At 41.2% G+C, this 16,140-nt stretch overlaps 1 protein-coding gene and 1 pseudogene across 3 annotated transcripts; both read right to left on the reverse strand.

Annotated features, from left to right (window-relative positions):
- Positions 1-2,220: 2,220 nt before the first annotated feature.
- Positions 2,221-7,827, reverse strand: LOC308105744 (uncharacterized protein). Of its 2 annotated transcripts, XM_080456671.1 has the most exons (7): positions 7,788-7,827; positions 5,467-5,666; positions 5,161-5,214; positions 4,600-4,696; positions 3,328-3,621; positions 2,969-3,128; positions 2,221-2,581 (listed from the first exon to the last, which is right to left on the reverse strand). In XM_080456671.1, the coding sequence occupies exons 5-7, from the start codon at positions 3,466-3,468 to the stop codon at positions 2,409-2,411; spliced, it is 474 nt and encodes a 157-aa protein (XP_080312797.1). In that variant the 5' UTR covers positions 3,469-3,621; positions 4,600-4,696; positions 5,161-5,214; positions 5,467-5,666; positions 7,788-7,827; the 3' UTR covers positions 2,221-2,408. The 2 variants fall into 2 exon arrangements, with proteins under 2 accessions (XP_080312797.1, XP_080312796.1); XM_080456670.1 differs by lacking the exon at positions 7,788-7,827 and having other exon boundaries at positions 5,467-5,938.
- On the reverse strand, positions 3,495-14,048 carry LOC308106302 (heat shock 70 kDa protein 12A-like; annotated as a pseudogene). The gene is made up of 6 exons: positions 13,869-14,048; positions 13,599-13,770; positions 12,557-13,060; positions 5,492-5,600; positions 4,600-4,696; positions 3,495-3,621 (listed from the first exon to the last, which is right to left on the reverse strand). The product of its transcript is annotated as a heat shock 70 kDa protein 12A-like (transcript).
- Between the last annotated feature and the right edge of the window lie 2,092 nt (positions 14,049-16,140).

Genomic DNA, 16,140 nt, shown 5'->3' on the forward strand with positions numbered 1-16,140 from the left:
ATAAACAGCGACTCATACTGTATGCAATGACAATCACATTTATTTATGTGTCAGTTACAGCAGGCTACAAGTCAAATACAAAGAAGATTAAACAAATGTAATCCAAACCAAGAAACCAAATTCTGCATCATTTCTTGACATAATTGCACATCATTTGGTGATTAATAAATTGTAATAATAATGAATAATAATACAATTTAGCAATAGACCAACTTCATTTAGCACATTGTCTACAAAATGAGTATGATTGCTCTTTAACATTGAATACAAAGTTACATCACAAGATGTAAGATTTATATTCCCAGTTTCCATTTACAACTCAACCTAATAAACCAAATGTAACCTGTTACAGTATATTAATCTCTAAAATGAAAGAATAAAGTTGGGACTAAATATTTTTTCTTTGCACTATACATTTATCTTGTAATTTTTTTAATAGGTTTCATGCCAATTACATTGCAAGTCACTCTGGTTAAGACTATGTGCAATAGTCTTACTCTAGTGTCTTATTTGCTCAAAACGTCAATTTTGACTGAGTTAGTTGATTTGGAATCCACATCAGTGGCTGTGGCTGTTATTTCTGTGAAGCCAAATTTGACTTGAAACTGGATTTTACGATCCAGCCCACATGTAGTATTTGGCATCTCAACGAGTTCAGTTTTTCTATTTCCCACTCATCTACATATTGAGGATTCTTCCTTTCTGTGCGATAAAACTTGAAACATACTCCTGTTGTGTCCCTATGCCTTGGTATTAAGATGTGGTCTCTGGTTCATCCCAACCTACATCTTCATCTATTGTCACCAGGCAGTGTTAAAATATTAACTTCTTAGCAGCCTTATGCTTCGACCCATCAAACTCTCTTCTTCGTGATGCCACTACCTCAGGGGTTCTTCCAAACATGACAGCTCCCTTCAAAATTGCATGCGCAAACATGACCGCTCCCAGCCAACATGTCCATCTGGGCCCCAGGTGGGTTTTAACTGGGCAGATGGGCATGGGTTACATCTGGTTTTGCACATGGGTTCCACCAAGCACCCACTTGTGGTAGCCCATATGGGCTTAAGTGGGTTTCTAACTGGGTCTTAGGTGGGTTCCAAATGGGCAATTTTATGTCGGAACCATGTGGGCGCCACCTGTGTTTGCCTATATGGGCTTGAACTGGGACCTGAATGGGCCTTAAGTGGGTTCCAGCTGGGCAAAAGTGGGTTTCTGACTGGGTCTTAGGTGGGGTCCAAATGGGCAATTTGATTTCGGAACCATGTGGGCGCCACCTGTGTTTGCCTATATGGGCTTGAACTGGGACCTGAATGGGCCTTAAGTGGGTTCCAGCTGGGCAAAAGTGGGTTTCTGACTGGGTCTTAGGTGGGGTCCAAATGGGCAATTTGATTTCGGAACCATGTGGGCGCCATCTGTGTTTGCCTATATGGGCTTGAACTGGGACCTGAATGGGCCTTAAGTGGGTTCCAGCTGGGCAAAAGTGGGTTTCTGACTGGGTCTTAGGTGGGGTCCAAATGGGCAATTTGATGTCGGACCCATGTGGGCCTCACCTGTGTTAGCCCATATGGGCTTAAGTGGGTCCTGACTGGGTCTTAGGTGGGGTCCAAATGGCCAATTGTATGTCACACCCATCTAGGCCTCACCTGTGTTTGCCCATATGGGCTTGAAGTGGGATCTGAATGGGCCTTAGGTGGAGTCCAACTGGGCACGTTTGAGACCCATGTAGATCCCACTTCTAGCAGCCCAAGTGGGTAACATCCGGGCCCTTTGCCAACATGGGTTTCAAGTTGGTCCTGAAGGGATTTAAATAGGACAATTAAACAGTATATTGACAAGAACCATGTTTAACTACTGCTAAGTTTTACCAGGGTGAAAAAACAATATCAGACAATATATCTTTTGACAATGTTTATTATTTTAACTTTCGGCCTCCTGGTTTTTAATAAACCAAATACAAATATTAGAAAAACAAATACAAAATGCTTTGATAATTGTAAAATATAAAATGTATAAATGAAAATAAAGTGCAAAAGCTTTCAGAAATTGTGAAAAAAAATATATATATATTTTTTAAATAAAGTGTAGACAGTATTATTGGGCCAATATATCTTCAACTCTCGTAAACAATCCCTTTAACTCTCGTAAATTATCATTAAGATAGAACTCTTGTAAACAATCATTTGAAATGATGTAAAAATGACAAATAACAGTGCAAACTCTAAAGTAACAACTTAAATGTTCTGGACACAAACTAATGAGGAACCCATATCTCTTAACTCAACTTCAACAAAAGGAGGGTTCTTCTCATGAGGTAGTTAATTATTCCAGCAGAGGGCCATTTCAGCCAACAAATCCTGAATGATAAACACACCACAAACTCTGTGTGTGTGTGTGTGTGTGTGTGGCGCCTATTGGGCCTGTTCCTGATTTTCCTGGGTGTTCACTGTGTTTTCGAGGGATCTCCTAGCTCGTAGGGTCCGGTTTCCACCACGGTCTCGAGCTCCGGTGAACCATTTGGACACGGCCATCTCTGCATCCTTCTGGTTTATATGCTGCGTGACGGCGTTCTTCTTTATTGCCCCTAAAATTAAATGACAAGAAGCCAACTTAGTAATGCTGGCTTGATTTTTACATTATGAAACCTTATAAGACAGACTTTTCAAAAGTTTTATATCGCTGAGAAATGTGTATGCTTTTTAAAAACAACCGAGTCAAATCTGAGAACAGTTCAAGCTATTCACACGGCCAAGTGCTACAGGAAAAATGCAGGATTATGTATAGAACCTGACAGCTAAGGTGGCTAAGATGTTCTGATGCATTATTGAGGATTCTTTGCTGAACAGAAAAAGAAAACGGAACAATAATTTTAAATGTCTTGAGCTATGGTGGCAATTTAGTTTTCATGTAGAACAACAAAGTTCAGGTGGCACCATCATATGTTATGGCAATAACACAAAATCTAATTTACCATATAGAACCTCAAAAAGTGCCAGTCCTCGGAACTCCTTCTTGCCACTGCGTCCGAAAAGGTTATGCTCGAGTGCCAGCGTATTGGTCAGGAGGAACCCCATCATCCTCCTGACACAACGGTCCAGGGAAGTCCCCCCAATGTCTGCAACCACGGCAACCTGAGTATGATAAAAGTCACAGGAAGGAAATTCTGTATTAAGTGAACAGCTAAGATGTCAATGCCCGTTGTGTGCATGCACTCAAAGGGCAGGTTAACAGACTACCAATGTGATTAGAAAATACAAGCCCATTTTGAAGTGAATAAGCGATTTAGAAAATACAAGTACATTTTGAAGTGAATAAGAGATTTGAACTTACAACTGCAGACTTAAAGTCAGGGTCACCCAGCTTTAAGTTCATGGACTCGAGATCTGCCACCGTGTCCAGCGGGAACACAGCTCCTTCAGGCAGCTCGAGCGCTGGCAGAGATTGTTTCTCCTTCAGCAGCATGTTCAGCATCTGCCCATGGACCTTCCGAGTGCTCTTTACTTTACAGGCGGGCAGCTCACTTTCTTGGACAGTGCATGGGGAGGTGTAGGTGGTAGTTGGCCATCATCGAAAGCTTCCGATTCCTCCTCACTCGTAAGCGCCTCCCTCTGTTTTGGCGTTGGCCTACATTCAGTTAAAAACATAAATTTTAGCAAACATAAAAAAGTAACTTTAAGCAGTAGTTCTCAAAATGGAGTCCGGGGACCCCCATGGGTCCTTGAGGGGGTTCCAGAGTATTCCCAGCAAAATGTATTAAAAAAGTACAGGCAAGAGGGACAAATCAGTTTAACCATGCATACATCAACCATTTGAAAATTGCTGATCTACATGCTCACAACACGCCGCAAAGCAAGGCGTGGTGAGCTTGTAGATCGGTTATCTTCATTTATTTTGTAACGATGAAATAGGGCATTCATTTACGAAAAAACTAAAAGTTTAATTATGGAGATACAAGGTTTCTGCCCGACGGCAACAATATCATGAATAACAGTGATCAAAGCTACAGAAACACATTAAATAATGAGTTGATATTTAATGTATACAATCATGCTGTTTGTTGTGCATGGTGAGGGCTTGCATGTCAAACAGCTCATATATGAGAAATATAGCATGACATGACATGGAGGAGCGAGCGAGCAGGAGTGTGAGGAATTGGAATGTGGTCGTCAGTCTAACCTGCTTGCTTCCTCCGGACTCGCATCTACTCTTCACCTCCTGGCTCGGAGGTGGGACTAATGCGTCTAATAATTATAATGGGTTAGATACAGGGGGAAATTCCAGGTTTCAGGGGTCCTTGAGGGGGTCCTCAGATAAATCCCCAGATAAATGAAGGCTAGTTAGGAACCAAATGGACCCTTATGTTGCTGTAACTCTCAGGGTTTATGGTGGTCCGTGGTCTAATGCAGGGGTTCTCAAAGTGGGGTCCGGGAGGGCCCTATATTCATCAGCTATTTAAAAAAAGAAAAACCTTGACATAACACCACAAATCTTGTATAGGGTCCTTGGCACAAAATCTTTTCAGATGGGGTTCCGTGGCCAAATACACACCTTGACAAGAAAACATTTTAGAACCATTGCCTAACAACAGCTATTTTTAGTTACCTCCTCTGTCGCCTTCGGGATGCATCATCACCATCAGTCGCCATGTCCGATGACGTCTCTCCCAGCTGGAGCTTCTCACGAGCCACTGCGTATGTCTCTTCAGGAAGAACACAAAAACAGGGGAAGGGGACATTAAAGCAATACAGCTTGTCATTTGTGGACTGGACATCTTCATCTCCAATTTACTTAGACAAAGAGAGAAGAATTACCCAAAAGAAAAACACACACACACACACACACACACACAGTATTGCTTTACGGTAAAAAAAATGTGTTTAACATGAATTGGCCTCCTGGTGGCGCTATAAAAGGCCCATGAGAAGAATCTGGGGCAGAGGTTCTGCTCCGGCATCCAGGGAGTGTGTGTGCACAGTTTCGCTGCGATCAAGGCAACGGTGCCGGAGATTAACTGTACACAGACCGAATGACACGGACGGAAGGACGGCCGGACAGACAGGGTGCAAAACATAATCTCTTGTCATGCCTTTCGGCCTGGGGAGACAATAAGGGTGGCTGAGAGCATCACATAGCTATATCTAGCCTATTATTAAGTCTACTTACCATGATTACAGTGGTCAGTTGACTCCAACACTGCCAAGCAGCTTCCACAAAAGCCTAAAATGTGAGAACACAAAACATGAACTATGAATGCTCTAACACAGACAAAGCACATTACAAAAAAAATCACCAAAAAATATCACTTACCCTACCTTTAAAAAGAAAAAAGTGTGTGTGTGTGTGTGTGTGGGGGGGGACAGATAAATCATGGTAGGTTTTTCTCTAGTAAAAGCTTCACTCTGCCTTCATTAAAATTTCCTTTGGCAAAAGGATTACCCAAAGTATATGAAGCAGTTTCCATTAACTAACCTTGGTGTAGCCGGTCTGGGCCTACTTCTCAGCAGACCCTTGCTACGACTCTGCGTTGTGTTGTGCGTGTTTGATGGACAAGGAGATTCGGTTGGTGTCTTTAGCCGAAACTGTGGCGTATTTATTTCTCTGGACTGCATGAAATAAACACAATAATGCAGCAGCATTAGTACACAATAGGACGTCTGCAACACACCAGTCTCAGTCTGTCATACAAACAACTGAGCGACTAGTACTTATAAAACATTCAGATATCAAATCTGTCACAATAGATCACAATACACTGTATACCATTACAGTTACACTGGAAATGTATACACCACCGGCTAATTAATATTTTTTAGACATGTAAACAAAACAATAAAATAAACACATAGTACAAAACACAATAGACCAAAAACATGGGAGCAACAAACATACCTGCATGAAATAAACACAATAATGCAGCAGCATTAGTACACAATAGGACGTCTGCAACACACCAGTCTGTGGTGGGGAAAAGAAAAAAAGAAGCCATTAAACATGCTGCAGGTGCTGTGTGTGAGTCCTCACAAGTGCTGCTAAACAGTACACTTAACAAAAAGTTTGCTAAAACACTCAAACCTCTGCAAAACAACTACACAGCAACACATTAGCACCATGGAATGACATTATAACCTTGTTTCACAGTTTAAGATTATATAAACACTGTAAACATCATTTAGAACAGAAATCTACAAGAGCACAGGACAAACTCTCCTCACCTCAGTCTGTCATACAAACAACTTAGGGAGAGAGGGTGCAACGCAGGTACATGACGTCACTGCAGGAAATGAAGACTTCAAAATAAAAGCATTAGCTCCCAAAACGGTCTTTTGTAGTAAACATACCAAAATAAGTGACAATAAATAATATTGGAACAATAAAATAAAACGTGAGGGATTATTGGTGGAATGCATTTCTGTATATTTATATACCTGCTACATTGGCAGTGGTGTAAAGTAACTAAGTACATTTACTCAAGTGCTGTACTTAAGTACAATTTTGAGGTACTTTCACTTCACAGAAATACTTCCAATTTTAAGTACTTTTACTTCTACTCAACTACATCTCAGAGGCAAATATTGTACTTTTACCCCACTACAATTGTTTGAAAAAAAAAAAAAAAACGTTGTAGATTTTGATTAGTAGCCTATTACAAAACATACATTAGCCACTTCAGCCATTTGAAATAAGCAGATCTACAAGCTCACAATGCGTCGCATTGCAAAACATTGTGAGCTTGTAGATCTGCTATTTTCAAAAGTTTTTTCTGCATTTCAAAACTTGAAATTAGACATTCAGCATAATGAGTACTTTTACTTTTGATACTTTAAGTACATTTTGATAACAAAAACTAGCATTCTAGCTAACATTATGCATTGCTTTTTTCCCCCCCATAACCACTAGCATTCCTATTATGTGGGAAACATCCGCCCAATTCTCCCAAAATAGCAGATATACAAGCCAAAATAAATAAAGTACATTTTTAATTCCGGACTTTTACTTGTAACAGAGTATTTCTACATTGCAGTATTGATACTTTTACTTAAGTAGACGATGTGTACACACTGAAGCTTGGATAGGCTGGCTTAGTGCTGCTCGGATGCAATCTAAAGCCAGCCTGGTATATCCGGTAAATGTTCACATACACACATATGCAAACATGATGTCGTTTCCGTATCCGCTCTAGACCGGAACTATTACCTACTAAGTGAATTGATACCAGACCAGTCCAGTTAGCTCTGTTCATTCTTTTTCTTTTAGTTCACCATTATAAATTAACGAACTGCTTCACAGTGGTGCTGGTTACAACTATGCTAATGCAATTATTAAAAACGCTAAAAATCTATAATTTTATACACAAAGATAAACTAATGAGAATGCATTTTAATCACGAAACTTGTGAAAATGGCGGGCTAACGTGAACTAGCATGCTAGCTAATATTATGCATTGCTCTCCGGACTAAGTTGCCACGGCAATATAATATATTATAATTATAATAATAATAAGTTTAATCAAACGATGACAGCCAGATGATGGTATCTGAACGGGATAATACATACTATTCTCCATACTAGGACTCACTTACCAGTTAGCTATCATGCTAATAATGACTACCAAGCATAGACTGTGCTACCATGGCTAACAAGCTACAATGAACCTCCAGCCCGCACATAATTCACAAAACATTTAGTCAAAGGATGACAGCCAGATGATGGTATCTGAACGGCATAATAAATGGTGGTACAAACTATATTACTGGCCCCAAAAAATGGAGGGAAAACAGCTTGTTACTTACTTAAATACATATCTCTCTCAGTTCACTGCTCCAACACTCCGTCTCCTTGGAGTGTATCCACTCCGAGAAATAGATCGGGAGATTCTGGAACTACTTCTTTTAATGTCCAACAACCTTTTATTGATTTTATTTTGGTTTGTTTAATCTAAAAATCTCCTTCTAACGAAGGGTTGGCGTACGGTAAATCCACCGGGCGGTTTGAGAATTCAAACGGGAATGACTGACGTGACGTCAGTTCCTGTAGTTGGCAGTGTTTCCATATTTTGCGAAAGAAATAAGCAGACAGGTCTATGAAAACAAGCCGAAAACTGTGTATTGGCATACGGTCATGTGGTGACTAAAGGCCACATGGCCTATATATACATATATAGAATTAAGGGATCAAAGCTTTCCCTTTATTTTTATTTTTTTGTATATTGAAAATAGCCGATCTACAAGCTCACAACGCGTCTTCAAACAAGCCGCTTATAATAAGCAGACATGGCAACACTGCCGTGGGCTTACGATGCACGGCTGCAATGCATTCAGGGACTTGAAGTTGACTTTAAAAGTGTTAATTGTTCTTCAACCCAACTTTTTGTTACTTGTAATTGAATTTATCTGCAGGTAGGAACCAACAATCTGATACAGTACCAAACTGACACAGAGGCAGTTATACTTATTATGGGCAGGAAAATTATTAAAGGTTTTTTAAGGTTTATATTATGTGTAATAAACCTTGTTTCAGGTATGAGAAATGTAAAGAGCCCGCCCACAGAATATTTCTACTGTAAGCATTAATAACAGAGGCAGAACTTCCAATGGACATTAACAGGATACTTTATTTATTTAACTATACTAAAGCAGAAAACACTAATAAAAGACGAGAGGTAACCATAGGCAAATCGTATTACAATTCATTGAATGATCAGTTATAAACTATAGTCCTAATTAAAACAGCTCGAGCATGAATTCATGAACACCTAGAATATAATCAAACACATTTACTAGAAACTCTAAAACTACTACTTAACTTTCCAAGGATAGGAAACCCCCCAAGGGGTCTGGGCTTTGGCGCTGGGTCAGCAGACTTTGAATGACAGTTTTGTGTGAGTTGCCCCAGCCAGCACGCCCACGTGGGACCCATATGGTTTCAATGCGGGCTACTTGGGTACCAAGTGGGAATGGGCTTGAACTGGGCAAATTATGAGGGTCCCACATGGTCTGCATATGGGCTAACTGGGCACGGGCTTGAACTGGGCAAGCCCATGCCGGGCCCACATGGTCTGCATATGGGCTAACTGGGAGTGGGATGGAAGTGGGCAAGCCCATGTGGTTCCCACATGGTCTGCATGTGGGCTAACCGGCATGGGTTGGAAGTGGGCAAGCTCTAGCCTCTATGTAGATGAGACGTAAACTTAATCTGTCTGTGTGTGTGTGTGTGTGTGTGTGTGTGTGTGTGTGTGTGTGTGCGTGTGTGCGTGTGTGTGTGCGTGCGTAGGTTTGCTGTGTTCAGCGCATAGATATCGATACACATAGAACTGTTCTGACTGCTGCTGCTCATTCCAACTGCAGAGCTTCACTTTCTATGCTTATAATGTCTATGCTGACTGAGCTACGCTTCCACGCTCGACGGGATCATAGATGTACAAGCCCACAAGCGTTGCGGAGACGAGTTGTTGTGCGTTTGTAGATCGGTGATTTTTGACGCGCGATACCGTCGTGCGTCGAAGTATAAACCAAGCTCATTGAGCCATGAAAAGCATCACAACTCATTGAGTTCTCAACGGATTTACACACGGTTTGGTTTGTATGATACAGGATTATTCTGGCTGTAAACATAATATAGTATAGCCTAACTTATAAAACAAAAACACTTTTTGTCTGTTAGTTATTGCAGTGAAAGTATATGAATCATATAATACAGCAGTATTTTATTATTAGTCAAAAAGGTACAAAAAGGTGTGCTTGCACATATTTTCACAAATTGGTACCACCTGTGACCATATATATATTTTTTTGTATTACTATGTCATAGCTTATATTTTGGTATGATAAATATGCCAATATAGTAGCACAAACCTACCCCCATGCCCACTTAGCCCATATATAGCCCTTATGGAACCCACTTTTGTGATACCAGTCCTAACCCATGCCCACTTCGCCCGTACATAGCCCATATGGAACCCAGACATGGGTGACCAGTTCTAACCCATGCCCACTTAGCCCACACATAACCCTTATGGGACCCAGACATGGGTGACCAGTTCTAACCCATGCCCACTTAGCCCGTACATAGCCCATATGGAACCCACTTTTGTGATACCAGTTCTAACCCTCTAATTGCTTTAAAAATATATATGTATATATATATTCCAACTTGCTTTTTGACGCTGAATCCAACGGTGCCAGTCTCAAAGCTGCACGACCCCTAGGGGCCAAGATTATCATAAATAACTGTCTCAAAGGCTTGGAAAAGTCATTTTTCAAAATCAAACATCAGATTCTGGGTCAGTGTGTTGCCCAGAACGCGCCCATATAACTTTTGTCATACACAGCCTTACGGTTCTCCTTAATTAGCTGGGGTCAAGGGGCTATCTTCTGTGCGTTATATCTCGATAACGATGCGTTTTTGGAATCCGCCTTTTGGATATGTCGTACAGCTCATTAAGGCGCACGCGTGGATGCCCTTGGTGTCCCGATCCGACATTCCTACGAGAAATTTGTTTTTTAAAGTTTGCATTCATTATGGTCTAAAGGTCTAACACTCTATGTAGTTCCCTGAAAGTAGAGGACTCTGCGTGGGAGTGTTGTACGAGAAAGGCGAAGACATCGACGCGTGCGCCTCTGCGAGCTTTACAACATATCCGAAAGGCGGATTCTAAAAACGTATCGTTATCGAGATATTACGCTTTATTGCGCGTTCTAAGTCGACATTTGGTGACCAGTTCTAACCCATGCCCACTTAGCCCGTGCATAGCCCATATGAGACCCATACATGGGTGACCAGTTGTAACCCATGCCCACTTAGCCCACACATAGCCCATATGGAACCCACTTTTGTGATACCAGTTCTAACCCATGCCCACTTAGCCCATACATAGCCCTTATGGGACCCAGACATGGGTGACCAGTTCTAATCCATGCCCATTTAGCCCACGTATAGCCCATATGAGACCCAGACATGGGTGACCAGTTCTAACCCATGCCCACTTAGCCCGTGCATAGCCCATATGAGACCCATACATGGGTGACCAGTTTAACCCATGCCCACTTAGCCCACACATAGCCCATATGGAACACACTTTTGTACTACCAGTTCTAACCCATGCCCACTTAGCCCATACATAGCCCATATGGGACCCAGACATGGGTGACCAGTTCTAATCCATGCCCACTTAGCCCGTACGAAACCCATATGAGACCCAGACATGGGTGACCAGTTCTAACCCATGCCCACTTAGCTCGTACAAAGCCCATATGAGACCAAGTACAGGGTGATCAATTCTAACCCAAGCCCACTTAGCCCATATATAGCCCATATGGAACCCACTTTTGTGACACCAGTTCTAACCCGTGCCCACTTAGCACGTACATAGCCCATATGGGACACAGAAAAGGGTGACCAGTTCAACCCATGCCCACTTAGCCCACATATAGCCCATATGAGACCCAGACATGGGTGACTAGTTCTAACCCATGCCCACTTAGCCCATGCATAGCCCATATGAGACCCAGACATGGGTAACCAGTTCTAACCCATGCCCACTTAGCCCACACATAGCCCATATGGAACCAACTTTTGTGATACCAGTTCTAACCCATGCCCACTTAGCCCATACATAGCCCTTATGGGACCCAGACATGGGTGACCAGTTCTAACCCATGCCCACTTAACCCACATATAGCCCATATGAGACCCAGACATGGATGACCAGTTCTAACCCATGCTCACTTAGCCCGTACAAAGCCCATATGAGACCAAGTACAGGGTGACCAGTTCTAACCCAAGCCCACTTAGCCCTTATATAGCCCATATGGAACCCACTTTGTTACACCAGTTCTAATCCATAACCACTTAGCCCGTACATAGCCCATATGGGACACAGAAAAGGGTGACCAGTTCCAACCCATGCCCACTTAGCCCACATATAGCCCATATGAGGCCCAGACATGGGTGGCCAGTTCTAACCCATGCCCACTTAGCCCACACATAGCCCATATGGAACCCACTTTTGTGATACCAGTTCTAACCCATGCCCACTTAGCCCATACATAGCCCATATGAGACCCAGACATGGGTGACCAGTTCTAACCCATGCCCACTTAGCCCACACATAGCCCATATGGAACCCACTTTTGTGAAACCAGTTCTAACCCATGCCCACTTAGCCCATACATAGCCCATATGAGACCCAGACATGTGTGACCAGTTCTAACCCATGCCCACTTAGCCCACATATAGCCCATATGAGACCCAGACATATTTGACCAGTTCTAAACCATGCCCACTTAGCCCACACATAACCCTTATGGGACCCAGACGTGGGTGACCAGTTCTAACCCATGCCCACACATAACCCACATAGAACCCACCAAACTTGCCCAGTTCAAGCCCGCGCCCACTTAGCCCATATAGAACCTATATGGAACCCACTGCAATTGCCCAGTTCAAGCCCATGCCCAATTGGTACCCAAGTAGCCCACATGTGCCCCACATGGGGCCCAGGTGGACATGTTGGCTGGGCTCCCTTCAAAATCGCCTGCTGAGCCATCAAAGGGTACAGTACTTTGCACTGAGCACCAAACTGCTTGGTAATGTGTGTGCGCAGAATCTTACTTGAGGCATAACCCCCCACTAACACAAGGTACTCAATGGCGAATTCCCTTTTCAAGATTATTTTGAGACTTTTAGTGATGCTGTTCAGACTTTCTCAGCCTCGCCCTTGAGATTTTGATCGACCCCTCGTCCCAGGTTACACCTGGCTCTGTCTTAAAGTAATTCTCCATTGGTTGCCTTTTCTGAGCTAATGCTGCTAAATTAAATGGGCAGGAGATGTCTACATCATCATCCACACATTTAAGAACAGAGAAGTTATACATCAGCTTTTGAAGCTCACTGGGATATGTTGTTTCATACTCATTCCAGAGATCATCAGGGAATATTTCCTTGAGTAAACATTTGAACTTCTTGTCAACATGCTCCCCTCCCAGACCGTTACCAGAGGCCTTATGCAGCTCTTTCAGGACTCCTCCATCCAACACTTCATGCACCGTGATGTCAATGGCACCACCTGTAAGACAACGGTGCTAGGCTTTAAAATATGAAAGCAAGAATGGACAACAGAGAAATAATATAGTTAAGTTGCAGTTTGTAATATGTTTGAAAAGCAAATAATTTCTAAAGAGGTTTGTGCATTGACTTACACTGTATGGTGAAACAGCTCTCAAAGTCAATTTTTTTGCAATTTAACAAATGAAAAAAAATGCTGATGCTGTCAATATAGCATGATTTATTTTATGTTAATGTTTATGTTACTTTTGTTCCTTTTTATGAAACTTTAAGCTATTTGGATTTTGGATTTCAATAGTGTTTTTTACCATAAGTGAATGAGGAGGCAATTTTTTGTGTTATCAATTGCAAATCAACAGCGCGACTAGCGAGATCTGTCAGTTGGACTAGTTACATCATGACGAGTAAGTACACAACTCAAACCTCTACTAAAGTGTCATTGTGTGTTAATTATTAAATTGTGAAAAAAGGGGAATTCAAAAAAGACTTGCAAATGAAGAAAAAAACAGCAACAACATAAAAGTCACAGCACAACATACCTCCACAATCAGCGACAATGTATTGTGTTCCAGGATGTTGTTGTAGGGTACCATGTCCTGAGTTCTCATCAATAAAACCATCAGAGGGAAGCTGCTTACACCAGATTGAGGCTGCCTCTGGTTCCAATGCGATGACCAACCTGTCCGATTGACTTTCTATCACAATGCCAGCCTAAAAAAAGAAAGAAAGAAAGAAAGAACATTATTTAAATTCACACATTTCCATGGGTAGATAACGTCATCATGCATGTTATAACAACATGGAATTACCTCCGTTGCTGCTTTTCTCATGAACTGTTTTGCAGTAGCATCCCAAATAGCAGGAACAGTCAGAACCCAGGTGAAGTCAGACGCAGTGAAGGTTCGTCCTCTTGTGTTGTCAGCAATGGTGATCAGTGCATGGTCCTTCAGGTAGCGTAGACTTTCTGTGAAGACTTTCAGGGCTGTCATTTTTTTTGCCATTTACGGCTGTAATCATTAGATCCTCATTGAGTTTATGTTGAAAATGTTAAATGTATGATGTTAATCATTTTATAAAGATTTATAATATAATTTTTAGGAAAAAAATCTATCCTAATTACAAATTAATATCATAGACTTACTCTTCCGTATAAAAGTTCCATCTTTAAGTTTTCAAAGAGAAGTGTTTTCTTGGCTTTTTCATTTCCCTTTTTGGTGTATTCCATTTTAGCATCATAACCAAATTTGAGAAATTCCTCATTTTCATCAAATAGAATACATGTAGGTGTCTTCGGGGTGCTTATTCCATGTTCTATTCCCCATTGTGGAACAACTATGTTAGCTTCTCTACCTTTGATACTAAAGGCGTATCCACTGTAAGCTGTGCCGAAGTCTATTGCTATTATAAACGTATCCCCCATATCGGAAACCAGAAGAAAGCTAGTCCAAGTCAACACTGAAATTAAAACAGGTGGCTTTTATAACATGAGCACCTATACGTGGTATGTCACTACTATTATAAACCAGTTAAGGGCTATGCAGAGAATTCCACCTAGTTTACAAGTCTGTTCACTAACATCTTGAGTGCCAAGAAGGCCAAGAAACATTTTTTTAATTATTTGACCAGTAATGGGAGGTTTGCAAAACTGGTTGAACCACTTCAACCCTACATACTTGAAACAACCACTGTTTAGTACAAAATACATACATATCATTTACATTATTGAGGTGTGTTTTTAAAAGCATCTATTTCATTTGACTGAGCAACTTTCATTTGTAGTTGAGTAATGTTTCACCAGGAGTAGGCTAGGCTATACTTTGACTAAAGTACTGGGTTGAGTATTTTGTAGAGCCTCACTTTGAAACATATAGTAATGTCCAGGACCCTTCACTGACCAGACACAAAAGATGTACTCTGAAAAAATAAATCAGGCTATTTTTTTTGCTTTTTTCTATGTTTTCCATTTTTGGGTTTGGGTTCAGGGTTAAAAACAAATCCCATGGGACATTAATTCAGCCTGGCACCTGGCAGAATCTTAAAATACCTGTACACATTTCAAGGATTAAGAAAAACGCTAGTGTCGTCACTCTCATAGTTATATCACGCTGGGATGAGCACCATGTAGTATGTCACTAAGCCCCACCCTTTGGTATTTCTTGGAACCTACATTAGCGCAGGTTAGACCAGACCAGTTAAGGGTCGGCACAAATCAGATCCTGACAAACAACAGCAAACATGGAAACGGAATTCACACAGGTAAGCTGTGAAACTAACAACATTTCATTAATGTTTCTTTTGATGGATGAAGTGATGCCACGCAAAAAAAAGAAGAAAAAAGAATAACCCAAAGCAAAAACAATTACCAAAAAATGTGTTAACAAGGAAGGAAGAGATTCACCCACTTCCCTTTGGAAAATATTGGTAAAGCAGTCAACAATATGGTCTGATCACTTAACCTTCCAGGTTGTGTCTGTTTTCTCCGATGGCACCTGGAGAGATGAAGATAACAATTTGCAGCAACAATGTGATCAAACATGTGAACAAAATGCCTTGGACACAAACAGTACACCGTAAGTAGGCTACTTGGATTATCACTAATTATAAGAAATGTTAAGATGCAAACTTGTATTTTGTGTTCAGTACACTGCAAATATTTTAAAATAGATATTATCTTGCTTTCTGTTATACGCATTTACCACATCAAGACCTATCGAGTAGGAACAAAATGTACAAAACCCAGAATTATTACAATCTATTTATTCTGTAGAATTTACATTAAATTTAAACTACTGTAAACATATCCTATAATCCAACTGTTTGTCTTGTATGAATTAATATAATTAAGCATGGGTCTGTTTCCTCCGATGGCACCTTCAGAGATGTAGGTGACAATTTGCAGCAACAAGGTGATCAATGTGAACAAAATGTCTTGGAAACACACAGTACACAGTAAGTTGGATATCGTCGCTGTCGGGCAGACAGTTATCTCCATAATTAACATTTTTTCGCAGATTAATGCCTTACTTCAGAGTGTGACACAAAAGGAGTGAAATTAGCTGATCTACAAGATCACAAGATGTG

This window comes from Gymnoscopelus braueri (assembly GCF_963280865.1).
Source record: "Gymnoscopelus braueri genome assembly, chromosome: 18".
NCBI lineage: Eukaryota > Metazoa > Chordata > Actinopteri > Myctophiformes > Myctophidae > Gymnoscopelus > Gymnoscopelus braueri.

Coding starts and splice junctions, on each gene's coding strand:
- LOC308105744 (XM_080456671.1), bottom strand. CDS start 3,468: ATGCTGAACATGCTGCTGAAGGAGAAACAATCTCTGCCAGCGCTCGAG. Junction 3,129..3,327: donor CTGACTTTAAGTCTGCAGTT/GTAAGTTCAAAT, acceptor TATCATACTCAG/GTTGCCGTGGTTGCAGACAT. Junction 2,582..2,968: donor ACTTTTTGAGGTTCTATATG/GTAAATTAGATT, acceptor ATTTAATTTTAG/GGGCAATAAAGAAGAACGCC.